At 41.7% G+C, this 25,017-nt stretch overlaps 1 protein-coding gene across 1 annotated transcript; it reads left to right on the top strand.

Moving 5' to 3' along the window:
* Positions 1–518: 518 nt before the first annotated feature.
* On the top strand, positions 519–24,039 carry minar1 (membrane integral NOTCH2 associated receptor 1). The gene is made up of 4 exons (XM_084541169.1): positions 519–1,413; positions 2,555–4,054; positions 14,707–14,970; positions 23,389–24,039. Exons 1-4 carry the CDS (start codon positions 568–570, stop codon positions 23,584–23,586), a joined length of 2,808 nt encoding a protein of 935 aa, XP_084397295.1. The 5' UTR covers positions 519–567; the 3' UTR covers positions 23,587–24,039.
* The last annotated feature ends 978 nt before the right edge of the window (positions 24,040–25,017 follow it).

The raw sequence follows: 25,017 nt of genomic DNA, 5'->3' as shown, positions 1-25,017 counted from the left end.
CCTTGCTGCCTGTAAATCCTCTTTGGAGGTTTGTGTCGAGGGGCTGCGCGCTGCGGATTCACATCCAGATGATCCTTGATTACTCTGACTTTATTGTCCCCTTTCTTGGGTCTCTGATGGCAGACATGCTGTGCTGCACCGAGCTCATCAGATGATTCTCCGCTCTGTTGCCATCAACACAGCGTAAGTGATCGAAAATCCTGCTGAAATACAGAGAGACTGAGATGTATAGGCGCCCCGCTCTTAACGAGGCTCTGCAGCTGCTGTTACTGTCGGAATGCAGGTGGTCCGATCAGGATGAATTTGGAAGCTTGTTTGTGTCAATTGTAGTGCTGTTTTTGACTATATGTAGGTTAGTCAAACCAGGAAATTAAATTTGGTTTGGTTTGGTTTTGTCTTTGTTGTGACTGCATCCTCTTGGCTTTATGGAGTCCTTCATTTGATTTTTGACAAGGCAAACACCAGATATCAAGCATTGTGTGAACATTTCAATGTGCTGTTTCCAGGTGCCAGTCTTCGCCTGAGGTAGGATCTTCTCTTTAGGCCTGTTCCTGCCACCCAGCAGCTATGGATCCTCTCCCAGAATATCCTCTGTTCTTGGTCCGGATCCTAGAGGAGCTGGACACCAAGCGTAACACCATGTCTTACCAGGACCTGTGCAAGTCTCTGTGTGCTCGCTTTGACCTGGTGCACCTGGCCAAGCTCCGTAGCCTCCTCTTCTATACGGCCTGCCTGGATCCTGCCTTCCCAGCCACCCTCTTCAAGGATAAGATGCGCTGCTCCATGGAGGACCCGCAGTCCAAGAAGCTCATGGTGGCGGCAGACATTGTCACCATGTTCAACTTGATCCAAATGAATGGAGGAACAGCCAAAGACAAGCTCCCTACAGTGCACAGAGCCAAGTTTCACAAGAACCAGTCAGTGGAGCTCTGCAGGTCTGACAATGATGCCTATAAGTATCAGGAGTGTGACAGGGGGATTGGTTACGAGCACGTGGATCACCCCAGGGACGGACACCATCACCACCATCATCACCACCACCACCCACAGCAGCACTCTGCGGCCCAGAGTAGCCCTCCCTGTCCTAAATCATCTGAGTGCAACAACTGCCAGCATTTTATTCCCACCTCAGACTCTAACTTCCTTCTGGGCGTCAGCAAAGACCTCAAATGTAGAGCAGCCTCACTGGACAAACTGCACCATCTGCCCCAGTACTCAAGCAGCAGTCCACCTTCCCCGCCTTGCGAAATGCAGAGTACCTACTTTCCCATGGATATAGACAGCGAGTCCACGACTGACCAAGAGTCCCTGCAGCACATTGGCCATCCGGAGCCCTTCTCCGTTCACTCATGCATCCAGAAGAGGAACATTTTTAAGGAGGACTTCCACAACTTTGCGGCCTTCTCACCCAAGGTTTGTGTTTTTAAGATGATATAGAAAGCATGCATAAGAACTACTTTGATTTAACGTTAATGTACGCCTGTTGTTGTCAGTACTTGAAACACTCCTGAAGAGATGATTGTGTTGAAAAGTAACACGGATTAGTTGTTCTCTAAGCAGGCGATTTGTAGCTTCTATGGAAAATAAATTCAGACTTATTAAGAGGGCATCTGGCATTCAGGGTAAAACAGCTTCACCGCCATTCAGGTGAAGAAATGGAGCACTTAATGTTTCTTTCTTCCAGCTACATGAAAGGACAGACTAATTACTGACTTTTGAAATGTGTGCGAGAAGAAATACATAATAGATAGATAACCTCTACTTAGATTCCAACCGCAACATAAAAATTCGGCTTTTCACACTATGTGTTTTATATCCATTGGGTTGGTTCATTTGTAAGAATGCATCACACTGTTATAAACTGGTATATTTTTCTAGGTAAAATCTTCATCCTCAAATTAACTACAATCTGCAGATAATAGATAGATGTCACTGAGTATAAAAAGACAGTGTAAAGTAACATGAAATATATATGAATTGTGTTCCCCTCCACCACCTCCACCCCCACCACCAGCACAGCAGAGAAATAGGAAAATGTACAGTTCTACATTGTAAATAGGACTGTATTCATTTACAATGAGAATAATCTCAAGTTATATCTCAAAATAATGTGTTTGTTATCATCACATATACATTATGTATTAACTGTTAACATAACTCCCACAGCGTCTAATTTATCTTTGTAACATTTATATACTGTATAACTATATGTAGAATAGATGTAGAGGTCTTATTTTCATTATATTTTCCTGACACCTATTATTAATCTCTTGATTTAATTTAATGGCTATAAATGTCAGTGTGTGTGTATCTTTCCTCCCCCCTATTATTTTGAAGGTCAGAGGTCCATAATGGAAGTCTTTCTATAATGGAGTTCTCCTTCAGATAATGTTTCCTTTATGCACTGTTACTAACATGCTGTATAATCCCTAGAGGTCCCTACAGTTAAATGGTATTATGTAATTCAGAATGTTTACAATGCCACAGTTACATGATTGTACCATCTCTGCTGTATTTGTTGCCAACTCAGTTCTTGTCTGGGTTACCCTTGTAGGTCGCTACTGGGTGCAAACAGGGCAGTAAAGCTGGAGATCGCTACCACAGGCGGGAGTTGCACAAGCCCGCGACTTTCTTCAACCACAGCTTTGAGCTACCCTACAGTAACCCCTACTTTGAACCAACACTCAACTCCCCACTTCAGGACAGACAAAGGGTGAAGCACGAGAGCCTGGACGACTTGCAGGCATCCACATACTTTGGTCCGACTACAGTCTCCGAGTGTGTCAGCAGCAGGAAGCACAGTAACAAAGCAGGGAAGCCGCCCGCATGGCCAGTGAAGAGTCTCAGCCTCAACACAGAAGAGGGGCCTCCGGACTTTGAAAGGCCTTTTCTGAACAGCAAGCCACTCAATGAAAACCATCACTGCAACATTGGCATCATCAAGAGTGACAATGAGCAGCATTTTCACAGCCCAAAGGAAAAAGTCGGAACTTCACCTGGCTTTGCAAAGAAAGGTAACGGATTAAAGGCCAAGGATGTAGCAATGATGGCAAGTGGACCTGCGGGTTTGGATAGAAGGGAGGCAGCCAAAAGGTTTAGGGAAAAAAACATGAACAGTGCATCCTTTCAGGGAGGAGACAGCTCCTCTAGTGTTGGGACACAAACAGAGAAAGCAGAGCAGAAGAAATTGAAGGAATACCAATCCAAGTACACTGACAGAGAAAGACATGCCTTCAAACACTCTGATGAGGACTCTGAGATCATTAGTGATGACATAAGTGACATTTTTCGTTTTCTGGATGATATGAGTGTCTGTGACTCTCTTGGAATTGTCCAGTCGTCATGTTACAATAGTAATGGGTCTCTCTCTCAGGTAACACTGAAGTCTGAAGGCGACAGCTCCCCTGAACGCAACACGGTCAAACTAGCAAAGTCCAAGCTGGACCGCCTTTTTCATTCTCTGGAAAACACAGATGATGAGCTTAAATCAAGTGTTTGTAAGCTGGTGATGAGAATCGGTGAGATCGAGAAGAAACTGGAGTCTCTGTCCGGGGTTCGCGGTGAAATCTCCCAGGTACTTTCTAAACTTAACAAGCTGGATGAGAAGATCCAGGAGCCTGAGACCAATGGGAGACAAGGGGAGATGACATCAGCATCCGGGTCCGGTGCCGACCCGGACAAGTCCCACTCCCACCTGCATCCACATTCTGACACCGCTATCTCACCTCGTGTTTTTCAGTGCCACACCATTGGTCATAATGTCAAAACGGACAATGGCCACACAGGGGAGTTGTGTTTCTCTGAGGGGAGCAATAGCGATAGCCTGAGAATGAAGGCTATGAAGAAGAGCATGTTCACCAGAAGGTCGTCCCGCTCGCTCAACGAGGACAATGGTGGCATTGAGTCAAAGGTTGCCAGCATCACCAACTCTCCACGGGACTGGAGGACTGTGTCATACTCCTGCCATCCTGAAGACGAGGGAAACGACAAGGACAGGGACAGGGACAGAGACAGAGACAGAGACAGCAAGGACAGACACCGGAAGGCCAAAGAGGTACACACGCTGTTTTTAATGCGCACGGAAACACACAGTAGCTGACATATGTAGAACATAGATGGATTAACACAGAACAGATGCAATACATCACACAATAGAGGCAGCACATGTGCAGTAGATGATTTTTCTTCTAGAAACACAAAGGCAAAGAATGGAAGTGCAAAAAAACAGATAAAACATAGAGGATGCACAAGGAAATCATAAAACAAAGATTTAAAGCATCTGTTATAAGCCCAGGACTGTATTATTGTAATACAGTGTTAGGCACTGCTATTAAAGTCATGTGTTGGAAGGGCATTATCTCCCACACAGTTCTTCCTATTCGGTGTAAACCTTCCCAAATTGAAGCTGAGACTGTAATATTTTATTTCAAACCGAGTGTGCTGAAGCATAGAGCCTGGGAAACAACAACAACACAAAAGGTATCTGTCCAAATACTTGAGGCAATATAGACCAAGCACTTCATTAGAAACGCTATACTAATGCTGGATAGAGTTTCCCTTTTGCTCTCAAAACATCCCAGGTCTTCATGGAATGGATTCCACAACATATTTGAAACATTTCTTTGAAATTGTATTTTATGCTAAGATGGTTGCAAGACATGATGCAGTTTTCTTAGCTGCACATTCTAAATCTCCTAAGACTTAGATTCAGATTTGGTGAGTAGGTCACTCGTTTTATTTCAGAAAACCAGTTTGAAACAACATTTACTTTGTCACATGGTGCGTTATAATACTGGAAGTAGCTGTTTCATTTCTTTTCCCCATTCTTGATGTTTGGGTGCGATCATAAACTGAAGCTCTTGACATGTATCTACAGACATAGCTGTATGCATTGCCCTGCTGCCACATGAAATACTGTATATATTCTTAGTACTTAGTTTTCTATGATGGGGGTATTCCTCAGTTATACAAACCCCTTTGTATCCAATTACTATTATAATAAGTCACATGGTATACAACTACTTGAGGTCTGTGCTAATAAAGCAAAGACCGCTTAATGACTGCTGGAGGTCAGGACCCATTTCAGTTACCATTCGCTCCATTTAGCTTCTGACAAAAAGGTCACATAGAATGATTAGTGTGTTTAACACCTACTGAGACATTCTGACATTTCAACACGAGGGTTTAAAAGCCTGTTCCCAGTCTGCAGGGCTGTGTGTGGAGCACAACAACAACGCTGGAACTGGAGCGGACAAGTCCAGTAAATTGGAAAATATATACTTAGTTATGGTCTATGGGCGAGATGCAATGATCCATATCAATGCCATGTCCATGTGTTAAAGAAGGACCTAGTCAGGACATGCTGGAATAGCAATAAGCCTTAACAAGATCCCTAACCTCTTCACACAAACCTTTTTATTGGCCCCATGCCTCTACCAGGCAATAGGGTCTCCAAGACTGTTTCTCCACCCAAACTTTACCCATGAAGTGCTTTTATTACTGGTATGAATAACAGGATTGCATTTATTGGAATGTTCTGTGCATATTCATTTTTAGTCAGGTTAGTAATTTTTAGTCAGAATAACATCAATTACTACTGTGCTAGACATAAATAGTTTAAAATTCAAGATTCAAAGAGTTTGTCTCGTGCACAGTGTAGAAACATGTTTATCTGTACAATGAAAAAATCTTAGAAATAGAATATAAAAAGATACATATAATACAAAATATAAAATAACTAGTGCAAATATCAATATGCAAATGAGAGTGTAAACAATGAACTAAAATGCAAACAGAAACTGAAAAAGTGACCAGAACATTGTATGACATGAAGTAGTTCATGTTTCTAGACCCTTGTCAGCTGCATAGGAGTCTGATGGCAGTGGGGACAAAGGACTTCTTCAGTCTCGAGGTCCTACATTTCACACTCCTGCCTGAGGGTAGGAACAGTCCGTGTTGGTGGTGGGTGGGGTCCTTGGTGATGGAGGGAGCTCTCCTGCGGAGTCTATGCTTGTAGATGCTCTGCAGAGAGGGGAGTGGTGATCCTCTCAGCAGTCTTCACCACTCTCTGCAGCCGTTTTTGGTCCATAGCTGTAGTGCTGCCGTACCACACGGTGATGCAGCTGGTCAAGATGGTCTGAACGACGCAGCTGTAGAAGCTGATGAGGATCTTAGGCGACATACTGAACTTCCCCAGCCTCCTCAGATTTTTCTCTTGGAAAGATATTTATTTTTTTGTTGTCTGTCCAGAGCACATTATTCCAAAAGGCTTGGTCTTTGCCTGTATGTTAATCAATAAACTACTTAGTTCTAATGTGTCTTTTTCATGACATGTCATGCACATTGTGTAATCTCTAATTGCAGATGCATGCAGGAGATCTTAATAAATTTCTTTCTACAGTCATAGGCATCCAAAAGCAAGACATCAGATCTTGGCATGACGACACCAGACACTTTGATGGCAAAGAAAACATAGGGTTAATGCTTGTCACTTAAATACAGTAGTTAAAATGTAAGCTGCAAGTGTTCACATTTGAAGCTGAGCCAAATATCTTTACATGAAAAATGACAATTAATAGCATATCATGAGGAGCAGTCTTGACTTGACTTGATTTGCAAAACAGTGACTTGGTCTCATCAGCTCTCCACAGCTTTGTGTCAGAGCTTGAGAATGATCTGGCTGCACTCATCATTCTGGAATGACTTGTTTGTATTTCCTTTGGTCAGTCACAAATGTCTTGGGTTGTTCTGAACCCAGGATGCAGTGGTGGTGTAAAGCAGACCTGTATAGTATTGCTGAAGGCAAAATTTACACCAATCAGCCACAACATTAAAACCACTGACAGGAGAAGTGAATAACATTGACCATCTTGTGACAATTCAATGACCTGCTGGGAAACTTTTGGACCTGTCATTCATGTGGATGTTACTTAGACATGTACAACCCACCTAGACCAGACCAGGCACCCCCACCCCATAGCAATGACACTCCTTGATGGCAGCAGCCATCCCCAGCAGGATGCAGCCTGACACAGACACACACACAAAAACGGTTTAGGAACAACTAAAAAAATATGAAGAACAGCACAAGGTGTTGACCTGGCCTCCAAATTCACTAGATCCCAAACTGATCAAGTATCTGTGGGATGATCCACAGAGGCCTCTCCCCTCAACCCACAGAACCCAAAGGCCCCCACTAACAACATTCTGTTGCCAGACACCACAGGACACCCTCAGAAGGCCCATGTCCATTCTCTGATGAGTCACAACTGTTTTGGAGGCACAAGGGAGACCTACACAATGTTAGGGAGGTGGTCATAATGTTATGCCTGATCGGTGTATACATAACGTTTGTTTGGAGGCAAGCAGTCAACAGACTAATTCCCAGGAAATTGAAAACAAGACCCAGTATGTTGACTTGACTGTGTGATATGAAATTGATTTGATATAGACGACAAACATAATATGATAATTGTTGCCATAGAGGGGAACCATTCCTGTGTCTCTGGAGTTACTCACCGGACTCATTAAAACCACAGACTATTTTCTCGCTTTAATAAACCAATATCACAGCTTTTGTGAAGTGTAACGGATCAGTAAATTGCACAAGATAATGTCATTGCTGTACGCTGCTATGGGAGTAAAGGAGTGTGGCGAAAAAAATTCATGGTTGTCACAAAACGGATCATGCAAGAACAGCCTCATTAGATAGGGAATGCTGTAAATATACTTCGTAGAACACGCTAGCTTGGAAGTTGAGGTTATTGTTTTCCATTGTGATGCAATTTTGAAAATGGTGACACACACAAACAGCAGAAGGGGAGGAGAATGCAGTGTGAAATGCGTACCCAGTGGCAGACTCCCATTAGGGGTATTATGATGTGACCGGCAGCATTACTGCCACGTTAGATTCTACATATAGATTTTTCTAAAGCTGTTGCTGTTAATGGACAGGATGTGATCAATTGCTTAACACCCTTTGAAATTCCATTAGCTATTGTGGGCTGTGGGCTAAATTAACACACTTTCCTTGATAAAAATCCAGCCGGTACTTTACACGATGCAAAAAAGATGACGTGTTCTTCACTAAAAAGAAATAAAACAAGGCTGTTTTAAAGATAGGTGTCAGGATGTCATAGGTGCTAGGTGTCAGGAAGTAGCAGGGACAGCAAGGACCCAGTTGCAAAGTGCACTGAAGTGCAAAGCAGGATGGAGAAATGTCAATTTAATGGGTACTTACAACATGGTATGGGGAACAAAAGGCTGCAGAGGCATAGCAGGATATCGACACCAAAAGAAAGAAAGACAGAATTTAAGCGACCAGGGAATACTAGGAGACACACAGGTACATCCAGGAAGACAGACTCAACACAACAGACAAACTGACAAGGGGAAAGACAGCACTATACACACTTGACAGAGCCAGGTTTGCTGTTTCCCTTTACTTTCAGTTGTTCTGTAAAGCTGAGCTAATTGCATCCTTACTCCAGACATGAACATTTCACTGGAAGTCACTGGAAGAATTCAAGATTGAGATCTCACTGAAGTTGTATTTTTTTTTTATCAAAATAAGGTTTCTAATTGGATTTTCTATTTTTGAAACTTCTTGGAAGACAACACCTTCCCAGCTCGTTCGAACAAAACAAACAAACAAAAAAAAACTAAATCACATTCTCTTGAGCTGTGCTTTGATGGAGGATGTTTCAGTCTCTACTTGTTACTTGTTGACAGGTTACAAATTGAGCAGAATCCTCAAATGAGAGTTCTCAAACAGCCAGAGGCATCCTGTCCACATTTTTAGTCTCCCTAATTTGACAGGATTAATTCCTGTTCTCACTTGATGGCTGTGAGTACATCTCTTGGCGGCGTGAGATGCCATGTGGGACAAAGACGCCACATGGCATGACAACAGAGCTCTTCTCAACCTGGATTTAAAGACGGTTATCTGAGATGGTATATCTTGAGGTTTTCTCATGTTATATTTATTCTGAATGCATGGAAGAAAAAAAAAAACAGGTAAAAATAAATTCGAAAAAAAAAATAATTTGAAAATATCGAAACTTTATATGTTAGAGGCTTAAAAATGAGAGTTCCACCTAGCGTGATGTTTTAATCACTGGCACCTCATCTGGGAACCCTGATACAAATTGTATGGATCTGAAGCTGGGATAATTGTAGAGGTGTACTTATTATTCCATGTGACTGGTCTGTTTTTTAATTTAAATTATAAAACAGCCACAAACAACAGCATTATGTAGGGTGACATTTGATTTTGGCAAAAGCACAGGGGATCCGCTGTTTACTTGTTGAAAAAACAATTTCATTGTGGAATTTTTAATTAGCTTCATTCAAAAACCATTATTTCATAGAGCCGTGATGAGATAACCCTCTCAGACGGTGCTTAAACGGTTATCAAACATTTATATTTTCCATCATTGCTGCGAGTGCAGCACTGCATCTACAGTCATGCAACTTTTATCGTACCCTCTGATTTTAGTGCGCGCGCATTAGTCCTTGCATACCTGGAAGTAAATATCCTGAAGCTGAGTGATTTGGATCTCAAGAGACGCTCTCCTAATTTTTGTTTGTTTACCTGTATGAGTTTTTTTTTCTAAATAGTGCCATAATCTTGCTAAAAGCACATCAGCGATTACTCCAATACAGTGTGTTCATTTTTGTAAGTCATTTTAACATGCACTACCTACAAATACAGTCACTACAAAGACAAAGTCATGACACACTCACCACTCTGTACTTCCCCTTCTCTTCTCTAAATGCTGTTTTTGCTCAACTCATATTTTATTTTACTTCAGACATAACCCATTTCATTTCAAATTCCTCCAAGGAACTTGATATGAAGCCATTGTTGTAGGTTGTAATGGCTTTTTCTGAAAACTAGTCAGCTGCAGATTCAGACATAGAAATACGTATTAATTATCAGTTAACATTGGAGCATGTCACTTAATCCAACAACATGACAACTGTCCGTAGCTCATACACAATGTCATGTTATTAAGGCCCTCTACTTGTGTAATAGGTGTACCAATACTGTCACATGAGCTAATGTCACATTAGCATGTTCTCCATGTATTGCCCCCTGCTACTTAAGTACTGCAGGATTCAGTTTTGCATTTCAAATGGCTCGGTTGATTTTTCAAACCTCTCAACTGAGCCTTTTCATGTCATGCAATGCCCACCACCTGCCACAGCCTGAATAGTATCAAACACATATTATGACACAAATGTTTGAAACAATACATTAGTCTTCAATTAAACAAGCACTGAAATGGCTTTTAAGGATTTTCCGTCTTCAACATGTCAGTCGTGTGAAATTGTCCGTCATTATGGTACATCACATGGGAAATAGTCAACATATTACCATTATACTGGCCAAGCAAGTCATTGGTTTATTTTGTGTTACAATATTAGTGATGACTCATGTTGTTGTCCCACACTGTCAATGTACCTGTTATGATTTATCTTTAAAACTTCCACAATTGTGTGCAATTATTACAAGGCTAATTTCCCTCTGGAATTCAAGTTATTCTCATTCGGAATCTGATGATGTGGCTAACCTTTTCAGTCACCTCCCTCAATCACTGTCAGGGTGGTAGAAGAAGAAGAAGAAGAAAAAAAAAACTTGATAATGACGGTCGGGACTCAGCTGCCACAGTCAGCTCCTCTGCCAATGGGCTGTAGCTTCAACAAACCCACCAGCTGTAACTCCAAAAACGAGCTTGCTATTTAGGGCACTTCCAGTACCACAGTCTGGCCTGTTCACTTTGCTCTGAATCAGGATATGAGCTCTGTATCTCCTTGCATGCACACATTAGTTTGGTTCAAATTTAGACTCGGAAGTTTAAATGCGTGGTAAAAAGCAAGTATTCATTCTCCCTGTACGTGGGGACAAATTATTTCACTTTGTGGCAGTTGTTTACTGACGGAGAATGAAGGTCAGTGAGTGAATTCCTCCAGCTACTTTGGACCTGTACCGTAAAATAAGATAATCTTTTATTAATGCCACAGTGGAGAAATTTCCAATGTTACAGCAGCAGAACTGTGACATACAGAATTAATGCAAAAGAAATATGTAGAGCACAAAATAAAAAAAAATACTATAAATACAGGAACAAACAGGATCAAATATTCAGAATATAGTAAGTGAAAAGAACAGCCTAGAAAAAGTCTAGACATTTATAGCACAGGGAAAAAATTGCTCATGGAATATAATAAATTGAGTTCTGGTGTGTCTGTGGTCTCCTGGGAGCAGGCTTGGTTAAAGAGTCTGGAGGAAAACCCTGCGGTAACGCTCCTTCAAACATCGTGAATGAAGTAGCCGATCACTGAAGTAGCTGTCCAGTGCTCTTAGAGTACCATGCATGGTTCTCCCACCACCTCAGCTGGGTCAAGGGGGCGTCCAAGGAAACCCTTCCTGACTAGCTTGTTGAGTTTATTCCTGTCTGCAGTCAGCTGCTCCAGGCGAAAACACCATAGTAGATGGCTGATGACGCTCCCGAGTCATTATATGTCCTCAAGAGTGCACCCTGGACTCCGAAGGACCTGATTAACCTCAGCAGATAGAATCTACTCTGTCCTCTCCAGTAGAGTGCATTTGCATTGTCAATCAGTACGAATTCCCCATCTCAGTGTTCATTCCCGGGATGATCACTGATATCGTTGGAGGGTGTTAGTTCCCTGCAGAAGTCCACCACCAATTCTTATTTTTCCCTGCATTGTGCGCAGTCCACAAAGCCAAATATCAGCTCTGTGTACTCCCTGACATTCTCATTTGTGAAGATGCAGACAACACCAGAGTTGTGTGAGAGCGTTTGTAGGTGGCAGTTGGCTGGGTGGTGTGTGAAGTCTGCAGTGTACAGAGTGAAGAGGATAGGAGCCAGGACGGTTCCCTGTAGGGGGCCCCTGTCCTGTGGACGATGTCAGACACACAGCCTTGTGTCCTCGCAACCTGTGGTTGACTAGTGAGGTAGCACTAGAGAAATCAAAAGAACATGATTCAGTGCTCCCAGCCTTTTCTAGGTGAGAGAAAGAGAAAGAGATCTTTGACACAGTTAAGTAGATAACAGCCTCATCCTCCCCAGTGCCAGGTTCGTGGACAAATTGCAGTGGATCCATTGATGGATTGACCAGGTCACCCAGATGTCTTCGCCAGATGTGATTGGCATTCTACAGCCACAGGCTCAGGTGGAAGATGTGCCCAGTGAGGCCAGCTGGTCAGCACATGACCTTGAGAATGCCTAGAGCTGGTGCCATCTGGACCTGCTGCCTTTTTCTCCTTCATCCAGCCCAGCTCACTCTTTTACCAGCTTTCCTGAGAGTGGCTGCAGCTAGGGGGCTGTGTGCTGGTGGCTGTGGGGATGGGGCGTTGACCAAGAGGTGCAGTAGATGTGCAGCATGGTCGTGTGCAGGCTGCTGCAGGAGGAGGGAAGGGAGTTGGAGTAGGGAAGGAAGACAGCGTTTGTTTCAGCTAAGAGTGAGTGGACTGGTCAGGGGTAGGGGCAAATAAGAGATCAAATCTATTGAAGAAAAGATTCAGGTTGTTTGCCCATTTCAGGTCCCGCTCAGGCTGAGATCAGTTCCCTGTAGTCAGAGATGATTTTCCTCTGCAGCAGATGCTCCTCCATCTTCCTTCCGTAGCTGTTCTCTCCCTCCCTGACTGTCATCCTCAGTCTTCCTTCACTGTTCAGGGATTTGCTATTCGGAAAACTCCGTATGTTGTTTGTTTTCACAAAATGTTCCACTCTGAAGTTGTTCCTGAGAGTGTGAGACTGTATATGTCCTCTGTATGATCCTCACTTCCCACGCAATCATCTCAAAAACTCGTCACACCCTCTTTTGACTGTGACAGTGGCAGTTGGTTGTCTATGTACAAGAGGTTTTTTACACAGACAGGGGATGTACCAGGTTGTGGTCGGATCTTCTGTAAGCAGATGTATGCTTCTCCTGTGTTGGTCCAGTAAAGGTCTCTTGCATTTAACTAGTCAGACAGGCTCATTAAGCAGCTAAGAATGTACAGGATGTTCTTGAGACTTCCTTTTTCTAATTTTTGTAATATTCTGAAACTCATTGCCATTACAGCTAGTTTCAATAGTTATTCTTAGTTGTCTCCAGGCTGCGTGTGTAGGTGGTGTCAGACTACATTTCACAATGCAAAACGTACTATTCTCCATTCTATAAAATGTAATGGGAAACTGCACATGGAGACTAACTAAGAAAGTTGCTTATTTTAATCCTCTCTCCTAGAAGAAATGATCTCTTGAGCTCATTAACTCTTCCACGTTTAATGACTTCCTATCTGAGGGTTTTCTTGCATATACTATCTGTTTCAAAGAGGGGTGGGTGGGGTAAAATGGCATTTAAAATAGGATTTAGGAGTTCAGTGTGTGCTTCGCATCATTATCCTGTTGAAAGATCCACATTCAACTTCTGGACAGCTACAGTAGGCTCACAGTATCTCCGAAGCACCTTTGATATGATGTGAGTTTATAGATGAGAAGCTGAGGATATTTTTTTTTATTTTTTTTTTTGTGGAAGTGCTGAATATTCATGAGTCATGGATGTTCTCCTTAGCTGAGCTACTGTAACACACTGCAGTTCCTCTGCAGACTCCACTGCACCGCCGTCCAATTAACACAGGCTGCTGACTGCAACCTCTGAGTCACCATAACTTTTCTGTTCAATAAAGGCAAAGACACACGGGCATTTATGTGACCTTATTGACCGTGGAGCCAGATGCACGCCTCCAAGTGGATGGTATTGATGACAGCCGCTTGTAAATGCTGTGGGATAAATGCAATCCATGTGGAGTATTTAGGAATGTATTCTTTATTCTTGTTTTTGTGTTTGCTGCTTAAACAAGGGGGTGATAATGATGCTGCTCCCTAGAAATTAATTTAGTTTGTGTTGCATAAGCAGTGTCCCTGATATTGGATAGGGTATATTGGATTACAGCTTTTCTCTGTGGTAGACTTTTCTCTAAACTAGTTTTATTTTATTTTATTTTCCAAGAACAAATTTAGTTTAATTATTGATTACATAAATAAACATCCCCTCCACATCTTATATATTGTAGCCTGTCATGCATATTCGTACTTCATACTTAATTGTGTCTACCAAATCATGATGGGAACTACGAATGACACAGTTACAATACTTTGAGACAAAGAAAAGCAGAAGTCCACTTGCAAGAAACAAATCAACAAATCATATTTTAATGCAAATTATGGACACCTTTGTATTTGCTATCTGGCTCTGAAAATAACAAATGACATGCAAGTTAAGATGTAATAATTTAAAGGACAGGAAGCGCACAGCAATTCATAACTAGATGATAAAAACCCGCTTATCTGTCTTGTTGCCATTTATGCATGTTACTTTAAAATGGTACATATCGTTTCATCATGGCAGGCTGGGTTCAAAATCTGCACTGTAGCAGTTGTCTCCCCACAGGCAGTTACACCAGCGTTTAGATGATATTAATAATTTAAAAATAAACCCTCTGCTCTTTAAAACAGCTTGTCCTCCTTGTCTTACAGATTAAGTTATCATTCTGGCGGAGACTGTAGTTTAAACAAAGGTCCTAGTGCTTTTAGAATGACCAACTTGCTGGCCTAAAACAAAGCAAACTATAGAATTTAGGCTGAGGTTAAAAAAGTGTCTTGATAGAAACTTCCCTTTCTCCTTTTCCAGGCAGAGCGAGAGCGTCAGTATGAGCTTCCCCAGGCACAGCGTCCCCCGAAACCACCAAAGGAGTCTTACCTGGTTGAACAGGTTTTCTCACCACACCCCTTCACTCCCTCCATCAAGGCCCACGTCAAAGGCAGCCCCCTGTACACCGACCTAAGGCTCACCACTCTGTCGGACGGCAAGCGCGGCCAGCCTTCCTGGACCATCGAGGAGTATAAGCGCAATTCAGGAGAGAAGGGAAAGCAGCTTACAGCTCTGGACCTACAGGTACTGGACTCTGCACGCTTCCAACTAAATCAGAGAAGGGGAGCAGAGCTGCCCTTTAAACACCATTGACAACAGACTGTTATAGAGCATTGTTCTGTTAATGGATCTTTGTCTCTGAGCATTCAAAAGAACACATAGTAAAAGTCAAACGCTGATCAGGCCCTTTAAATGCAATACCTAAGCATGTCTGCAGTCAAACTCAGTTAGGTCGTTCCTTATGTTCACAGTGTTCAGTAAAAATCCCAACCTTGCCTGCTACAAGTGAAGAGAGTTCATATCCACAGCCTTTGTTCTGTCGAAAAAGTAATCCAGAGAGCTTTGAAGTGTCTCTGATATGTGATGAAACATCCTTTGAAGTCTGTCTAGGGGTCTATCAAGGAGTACTGTAAGGAAAGCCCTATCTGGGCTTCTAGATATTTTGAGCAACAGTAAAGCGCAGCAGGACTGAAAATGTAAGCACAGGTTTACCAGTTGTTGGATAGAGACGTAAAAAATGTTACAATAGGTAAAGGTGACATGATCATTCAGGGAGACGTTCTGGAGAGGATAAGGTGGATTTTAAAGTTGGTAGTTGCCAACTGAAGGAGATTACATATGGAGTAAGTAACAGGATGTGATAACATTTAAAACGAGAGGCTACTGAGAGGAAGTTGATGTAGTGGGTCCAACTTGGAAAATCTAATGAGCTAAATATTAGGCACAGTGTTGGCTTTGAATTGGTCAGGTCTGCATTAATAATTCACTAGTCAAGATGCGTGCCTTTCATGTATTTAATGCTGACCAATGAGCTGGTAAATCTCTACTGTGTCTTTGGGAATGGAAATCCGTAATGACTTGGACAGTGGACTGATGGTTTGGCTTGTATTTGGCTGAGTAACATTTTCAGTTTGGCTCTGAAAACCTGTGAAGTCCCTATCTCAGTAGGTGTTTGGTTACATCATAAGCCATCTTTTATTTACCAATGTATCACGTAGCAGTGCATACCAATCTAAACTCCACCCCAGTATTGACTGAATGCGTGACCTGCAAAGGGTTCATAAATACTGGGCTTCTCCTCGTACATGTGTCTGTGTGGTTTCTGTGCTCCTGCAGGGATCCCATCAAGCTTTGACACAGGCACAGAGGCACATTATGAGGGTAACTGTATGGCCTTCAGAGTCACAAGATACTCAGAAATCAATTCCTCTCCCTGATAGGTAGATGGATGTGGCTGAGATTCATCTAAGGGCCAAGACTGCAGCTTCTTTCAGATGTCCTTATGGGTTCCCCTAATGGCTTCAAAATAGATTGTGTTTACTATATTGACTCACAAGTTGTAAAAAGGCTTTTACTTTACTTGAGATTTTTCCAGTTACACCTGAAGAGTCTTTTTGTTCTGACTGTCGATATATAGTTTGCAGTGCTAAGCAAAATGTACCCCAATTTTGAAATCAAGTTATAGTCTGATTCTGGTTCTGATTTTGAAGTATCACACACTTAAAAAGTGATTTTATATGTCTATATCTGGTTAGTCTTTTTACTATCAGCTATCTTATCAGCCAGGTATTTGTACAAAAGCATCACACAAGTACAGCTATTGCCCACAACTATGAAACTTTGCAATGACAACAGAATGTTCAGCACCATGGACAGCAGAAATGCAGCAGAAACTGAGCCATGCACTTAAATCAGATCTATTGAGTCACAGCCTGCAACGCCTTTCAGACATAAAGCTTTTTGTTGGCGCGACACATGCCAACATCACTGTAAAATTCCATGGTCAAGCTGTAATAAATAAATTGCCATGAAACTGTTGTGTGTCGCAGCAGCAACTACCACAACAGTAATTGCTCACACACAACATATCCATACCCTACGGGTATGGGTGGTGACAAGCTCAAGCAGCAATTCAACTCTTTGTTATTTTTTTGACCTTGAATTTTTCTTTGCTTTGTCTGTGGGGCATTTTTGTGCCCAGCGCATAAAGCACAGCGCATAGGTAGGAGGAGAGGAGCCACAGAGATTCATTCAAATGAAGCAGAACAACACAGAATACAACTGGGAATGACTTTCTCTGAACCAAAGTGATGCAAAAAAAAAAACCAAAAGGCTTGTGCAAATGCACATCAATAATACTTACATTTAAATGAACTACATTTTCTTTGTTGGTGCCATGTTCCCATTGTGGTCTACCGATAGGGCTGGGGCTTTGCTTTTCTATACTGAAAGAAAGTCTTTGATATTTAAGTGCATAAAATTATCTGTATGATATGGCTAGGTCCATATATTTTGGATATTTTGGATACTCTATGTGGATTCTCTTATTAAATGCAATCATATAAAATGATTGACCAAATGTGATTACTTTGTTTAGCTTTTGTTGTCGTGCTGGCAAAGGCAGTGCCTCAAACCTTTCTTTGTGGATGGTAGGTGTGCACTACAGCCAGAGGGATAATGAAGACTGCAGCCTGGGCAGTAGATGGAATTAAGTCTTGACTGAATGATCACATTTGGATAGAATTTATATGGGCAATAACAGCACAGTCGATATCAAGTTAATTGCTGAGATTTACACAGACACTGACACCATTATCCCACTAGAGCAAAGTCTATAATGTTGAGAAACACAAGACCACCAACACACAAATTACTGACCGCATGAATACTTATTAGTGACCGCCAGATTGATTAGATAACATGGATAAACTGTCTGATTGTATGTCTGCTTGGGTTTCTTGCCCCAGGAGACTTTGTGTTAGCGATGTCACTCTTTACCTAGATCTCTCCGGGGTTCTATAGAGGTACTCCAGGAATGAATGTTCCTTATACAGAATAGCTGCTAAAACGCATTGCACATAACATGACTGGTGCAGAATTTAACATTGTTAGACTGTCTGTGTATTCGGATGAAACACTGCAATATGACGAGTCCACTCAAACTCTCCACCAATGCCAATGCTGATAATCAGAAGTAAAAAAGGGCGAGGGATTGTAGTCTCTACTGTCAGAGGGGAGGAAGAAGGAGAGAAAGCCGGGGTAGCTGGATGATAGTCAAATTGCAGGATACTAAAAATAGCACAAAAACCTGGGGAGCTCTAAAGCCACTATGTATGAGAACTGAGCGGTACTCTTCTCTAATAACACCACGTTCACAGCGAGGCAGTTCACAGCTGGTGGCGTATTGTGTGTTGTTTTAATGTGTTATTACTAAAACTTCACTTTGACCGGCTATAATGTGTTTGTTGACTGCAGGAGATTAACCTCAGACTGATTTATTTAACTACTTTCATTTCTGTTTGTCAATACCATTAACTAATAGTGATATAGACATTTATGACTTCGTGACGCTTAACAGCAGTTCACCTGCTGTTTATTTGTAAGTGCTTTCTATTCATATGTGCTGATAGTAAATGGGATATTAAAAATAGGTAAACGTGGTGGTGTCTGGGACTGAGTCACTAACGCTGCCTGTCTGTCACAACAGAACACTGAAGGTGTGCTAACTATGGGCCTTAATAAAGATGTAATTAGACTGAATCTGTGTCAGTGACTGACAAATTCAGCTCCCCAGGACTCCTCCTGAGCATGATTGTTTTGTTTTCCCATTGATTTCACAAACAAGCTCGGCATCTGTGCATGGCAGTTTACCTGTTCAGAAGTTCAGTCCTCTCTGTCCTGCTTTTTGTGATCTGGTGGTGTCCACTCTACTTGTGTCTTCTATTAGCACGTGTGATGCCCTTTAAACATCAACCTGTTAACATGTATATCAGGAGCATGTTAGCATAGCCACCACTATCACCTGAGCTGCTTTCAAGTTTACATTTGCTTCACCATGACTGCGGTGACGGCCACAAGTGTCCAGCTATGCTGCTAAGGCTTGACACATATATATGTAGGTTGCTGCTATCCAATGATTTTGTGCGCACGATCACTGCTGGTAAAAAATGTATACTATTTACTGCAGTGAAACTGGCGTCTGCTTAGTTTTTCTCTGTTTAGCCTGGTTTCTGACAGCAGAGAGACAGGATGCTGTTACTGTGGAAATAATGATGGCAGCTGAAAGTATCCTTTGTCTTCCTTTCTCCCTGTGCCACTACACTACAGGTCTCTGAACGGAAAGGAGCATAGCACATTATTTCAAACTCTGCTGACTCTTAAAAATGACCTTTTCTCTTAGCCCTTTGAGTGCACCCTGTAATAATCAGAGCCCTTTGTGAAAAACTGCTGATAGATAGTTAAAGATTTTTTTCTTCACGCTATCTTCCCTCTGTTGCTCTGAGCAAACCACTGAACCTAAACCATTTTTTTCCTCCTCTATTAGTAGTTTGATCAATGAATCAACCCTCGTTCATTCATTCAGTAGGCTCTACTCTGTATAGCTCTCAGGGAGACACCGGTACCTAGAGGCAGACTGTATTATACATTGGCAAACTCTCCCCAATGCATTTCTGGGTCTCTGAAGGAAACAAGCCACAAGGACAGGGATAATACTCAGTCTGTTATTGATTGCAGCTCCTGTTGTATCTCTGCATGTATTTTAGGAATAAAAGGAGGCAAAGCCAGGAGGAACCGGGGCATTGTAAGCAAGCAGATATTTTGTTATTATTATTGATGAAGCAACGTTAGTTTCAGAAAATTTGGTTTGGTTTAAAGGTGTTATAGACCCCAAACCCCAGGATACATTTAATATTGATAACGTTCAGTAGTTTAACTTCTCTCTTTCACACTGTTTGCCAAAAGGGTGTGTCAGCACACCATCAGTACTTCACTGCTCTATATACACCGATCAGCCACAACATTAAAACCACTGACAGGAGAAATTAATAACATTGACCATCTTGTGACAATTCAATGTTCTGCTGGGAAACTTTTGGAGCTGGCATTCATGTGGATGTTGCTTAGACATGTAGCACCCACATAGACCAGACCAGACACCCCCACCCCATAGCAATGACACTCCAATGACTGATATGCCTAACTCTTAAAAAGCATATACACATTCACAAATAATCATGCTGGGTTCAGACACTGGGAATCTGTCGTCTGTCTACAAACTTCCCATATGTACAAATTAGTTTTCCCAGGCGCTGGGCACTGACTAAATCCTGATAAATTGTTGCCTGTGCGGACACAGTGGACAACATGACCCTCATTGAGTGTGAATAAAGCTCAGCAACCAAATCCAGTCCACTGGCCTGAGGCAACATGAGACACACAGTGCAGCTGAAACGTTCCACGTCTCCCTCGCCTTGTGTCTACAGGAAACAGGCAATGAATGATAAACAAGAACCTAGCTGACTGGTTTCATTTTGATGGAAAGAAAGCTCATCTTCTCAGTGCCAGTCAGTGTGGGGCAGCATTAGAAAAACATTGGTAGCAAAAAAAGAGACAATTTGAGAGCGATATCTCAGGAACATCTTACTCAAAGGTTCACTGACTATGCATCCACAAAACATATATTTAATTATGACAAAATTTCATGCAAATGTATACAATACAATGATGGGTGATGACACTTTTTATACAAAAGGTCAAAGGGGAACCTCACAGTGACATAATAGCGTACATGTTCTGCAGAAATACTTTAAATTACATGTCTTCAAAGTTAGGAAGTTCCTTCAAAAGCTCTCCCTGCTCTATAATACAAGCCTGGAGGCAGTAGTGTTTGGCCAGGATTGTCTGTATAAAAAATATATTTTCAGGTACATGTATCTGTCAACCAACAGGTCAAGTAAGATAACTGTAGCTATCTCAACTGACTCAACTGAAATTCATTCCCTTACTGTGCTGCATTTAAAGCTCACAATATGCCTCTCTTTCATACGTCATCTTACCCTTGCCCTGAGAGACTTGAACTCCCTTCACTTTGCGATGAATCATCTGTCTAATGTGTTCCTCCGAAATGTTGAAAAAAAAAAAAAAAGATGGGTTCAACTCCACAGAGAGCTTAGTGTGTTAGTGCATGATTAAGAGTAAAACAACACAACCATTGGGACGCGCAGTCATGCATAGCACACATATCTATTTGCTGGTTCAGATTGTTTATTATGGATTTTTTTAATGGAAGATGTGTCTTGTGCCCCGCTGCTTACAGCTCGTTCTTTCATAGTATGTACAAAAATCTGTTAAAATATCAATATGCTGTTAATTGGCAGCCTTACAATGAAGAATGTCTCTCTTGAACTGTATTCAGCAAGGCCATCACAGAGCAGATTGGAAAAACAAAATCAATCTCACTGTTGAAGGGAGAGGTTTTTGTGTGGGGGTGTGTGGGGATGAGCTCACATTTAGGCTCCTTAAAATGCTCTGTGTAAAGAATAAAATGGTCGATGTGCTTCACTGACTTGGAGGTGATATACAGTATAGACTAAAACTGTATACAGTACTCCAGTCAGAACCTGGCCATAGGAGACTTGGCTTTAAGACGCTCAGTGTTCTCAATTCCCTCATCACTCTTACATCATCAGAAAGAAAATGATCTCCCCAGTGGCAGTGTGTGCAGGGAACTAGGTAGACTAGTGCACAGGGAGCTTATGATTGGTGGTGTAGTGAGGTGGAGCGCACACGAATACAGTGTGAGGCTATGAGAGTCGAGTGTCATACGTTATCCTTGACGGTATTAGGGTTCAATCATGGTTGGTCTCATTGATTCTTTGCATCACCTCTATCATTGGCACACAGTCAGGCTATCTGGTCAGTGGCTAGTGCCTGTCCTGACTCCATAAAAAACAGCTGAAAATGAAAGTTACAAAATAAAATAAGCAGAAATCAAATTATCACTGTTGTGTTTTGGATCTACTGGAAGGTTAAGGAAGATAAAGGCTTGTTTCTCTCAATGCTTTCCTGTTGCTCGTTATCGCCAAAGCCTCTTTGCAACACATAAAATGCTCTAATTGAGAGTTTATTTCATGCACTGAGACGAAAGGGCAGTTAATGGATTACTCAAAGGCGATGGCAAGCAAGCTGCACATCCAAGCCAGTGCATGTTTTATTACTGAATATCTCAAAGTGCTTCTAGACTGATGTTAAATTGGCATTTTTACTGTGTTTAAACAAGCTACCATGTAATTCAGAGGCAAGCAATAGAAACATGCTGTAATCATAAAATGTGTTCTTATCTTAAGACACACACACACACACACATCCTGCCAGTTATTTTGAAAAAAAAAAAAAGAAAAAAGTCCTCTTTAGTCATTTGGAGATTTGGAGAAGATTGAAGTCCCACACCGCAATAATAACTGTTTTTATTGTGTGCAATAACAGCTGTGATGGAGCTCAGGAATTGATGGCCACTGTGTAATAAAATATTTAACTGTTAAACCGTGACTATCTGTCTGTGACAGATAGTCACCTGTCTGATGAGAAGAAAAGTACAGATTGCAGTTTAGGTCCCAACCAATCCTGTCCGTGTTTCGGGAATAATAGTTATGAATAATTAATGAACCGCCGTTGTGCCACCTGCTTAAATGTGCACAGTACTCTCACTTTGGAGACGTTCAGGTGAATCCTGCAGCTGTGACAAATCTGCAGGCTTTTCATAAACTCAGTGGATAGACTGATGCACATAACTGTGTGGCTTGCGCTGACTGACATTTGTGGACAGACGCTGTGGTAAAATGTGGGAAAAGCCTGATGTTTACCCTTTGTTCTGTGTGCAGAAAAGCCCGTCGGTTAAACCTAGCTGTATTTAATAAAGCGGGATCCATGCTTCTTCCTCTCATTTTGAGACTTGTTTGGGCTGCGTGAGAGCAGGGAAGCTTGAAAGTGGGTGTCTCGTGACAGCAATTGTGCCAGATACAGCTGGTGGTTTCCAGAACAAGAGCTGTTCAAAATCCAACAAAATATTAGATTGGTATTTAGTGTAGTACTTTAACCACCCAGATTCAGATCCAGAATCATCCAGCAATTAACCACCACAGCTACTCATATCTAGCTAGTAGGAAGACATTTGATAACGTCATGTTTTCCACTGAGAGGGAGCTGGAATACATCTCTACTCTTTGGAAAGCAGTAAATGCTCTTTGGTTTTGTTTCAAATCAGCATTAAAAACTCAAATGCAATCTAAAAAGTAATTAGAAAAAAAATGATCCCAGACCAGCCCACTCATTGTTTAACCACCTAACTATTTTTACCTACAAAGTAAAATTCGAAACCACCCAGTTGGGCAAAACCATCCGATCTGGCAACACTGCTTGCCAGAAGTGAGAGCTGGCAACCCCGCCATGTAGCAAAACAGCAGTTCCCTGTGGCGTTCTTTGTGGTTATAATATAATTTTCATATTATTAGAAGAGTTCTCATATTTGAATTGTAAAGCTTTAATTCCTGAACACTATCAAATCAAGTTAGTGTAATGTCATGGTGTTTCTTCACAGCAAAGCCTAACAGTTTTCCCTGACCTGTGAATCCTCTTAGTCATTGTCTGTGTTTTTTTCCTCAGACCCAGGAGTCCTTAAACCCCAATAACCTGGAGTATTGGATGGAGGACATCTACACACCAGGGTATGACTCACTGCTAAAGAGGAAGGAGGCCGAATTCAGGAGGGCTAAGGCGTGTAAGATCGGAGCACTGATTGCAGCTGCCACGTGCACTGTGATCCTGGTAATTGTTGTTCCAATTTGCACCATGAAATCATGAGAGTGTCCGGACGGTGAGGCCCCCGGACAACGAATGATACACTTTTCGCTGCTGCCCCTTTTTGTTCTGTGAACTGGGTAACGCGTGCAGCACATTCACAGACAGTTGGAGGTTTTTTGTTTTTTTGTTTTAATGCAGTATTTCATTCTGGTGGTCCTTCTTTACAATGTAAACCTGATTAGATTAGCTATTGTATGAATTCAGCAAGTGCATAATATATACTGTATATCTGTATAACAGTCATAGTTAATTGTAGTTTGGGACAGTTGGAAGGTTGTTGATTTAATTGTCTGTCTTGAACACACTGCGGCAGATGATCACAAACTAAATTGGAGTTGTTATTTTAGCCAACATATGATAACGTCTGCTCTCGTATATATATTTTTATTTTTCGTATAATTACTGTACAGTGTATTTTGATCAAAGTTATTTTTGATGAATTATCTGGTTGAATGTGAGAATTTATCTTTATCAATAACAGCAAGCACTTTGAGTAATGAAATTTGTCCTACACATTTTCTAATAGAAATCTATAAATACAGTCTTTTAGTTGAAGTAGAGGTACAGTACACTTGTACATAGAATGTAGACACAGTATGACTGTACAGCCAAACTGAATGTATCGATAATGTTAGCCTACTCTCTTGGAAAGGACTGACTCGAGAATTCACTTGAATGTTGCAGCCCTCTTCTCCTTCTTCTGAAATGTAACCAGCCAACAGCACATTCAGCACCTGCTCCTCTGGATGAAGCAGAGGCTTTGGTCATTTCTTTGCAAGTGTTTGCTTAAAGAATACTTGAAGTGCCGCACTGCTGTTCTAGCCAGCAAGGCCCACCTGGCAGATTTTATGGGTTTCGCACTATTGATTGGACCAGCTTCCCACTCTGCTCAAACTAAACTGAAAAACATCCCGCTCAGAGTTGTTTTTTATTCATCACAGCAGTCTCTGCGGATGCAATAAATTGCAAGTGCTTCAACAGCCAAACTAGCCTACCCATTATATTTCATATCCTGGCAACCCTTTGTTATAGCTTCTTTATAGAATGGGTATTTATTCTCTACAGAGTAGAGGCTGTATGGAGCAATACTTCAGCACCAACACACAGAACATACCGCAAATTGTGATTTGACAGATTTTGATTTCAAGTTATGGTCTCCAGCATTTTACAGTATAATCAGCCATGACTTAAACTTTAGTTTCATGTTCCGTAGAGTTTGTTAATATTTTATGATCTGCTTAACTACACAGATGCATGAATGAATAATGCAGTCAAATGCAAAAACATCTCCACTAACCACAGCCTATGGAAGAATCATCAAGTGACAGGATACAACCAGGCTGCTGATAAAATGTCACTGTGTGGCCATTATGAGGCAGCAAGTAGTTTTTATTTCCCCCAGTTGCTTTTAGTCATATCAGACCTCTGTCG

The sequence above is a fragment of the Chelon labrosus genome (assembly GCF_963514085.1).
Source record: "Chelon labrosus genome assembly, chromosome: 3".
NCBI classification, from domain to species: Eukaryota; Metazoa; Chordata; class Actinopteri; order Mugiliformes; family Mugilidae; genus Chelon; species Chelon labrosus.
The sequence above is the reverse complement of the archived record's forward strand: the minus strand, read 5'-3'. Positions and strand labels throughout refer to the sequence as shown.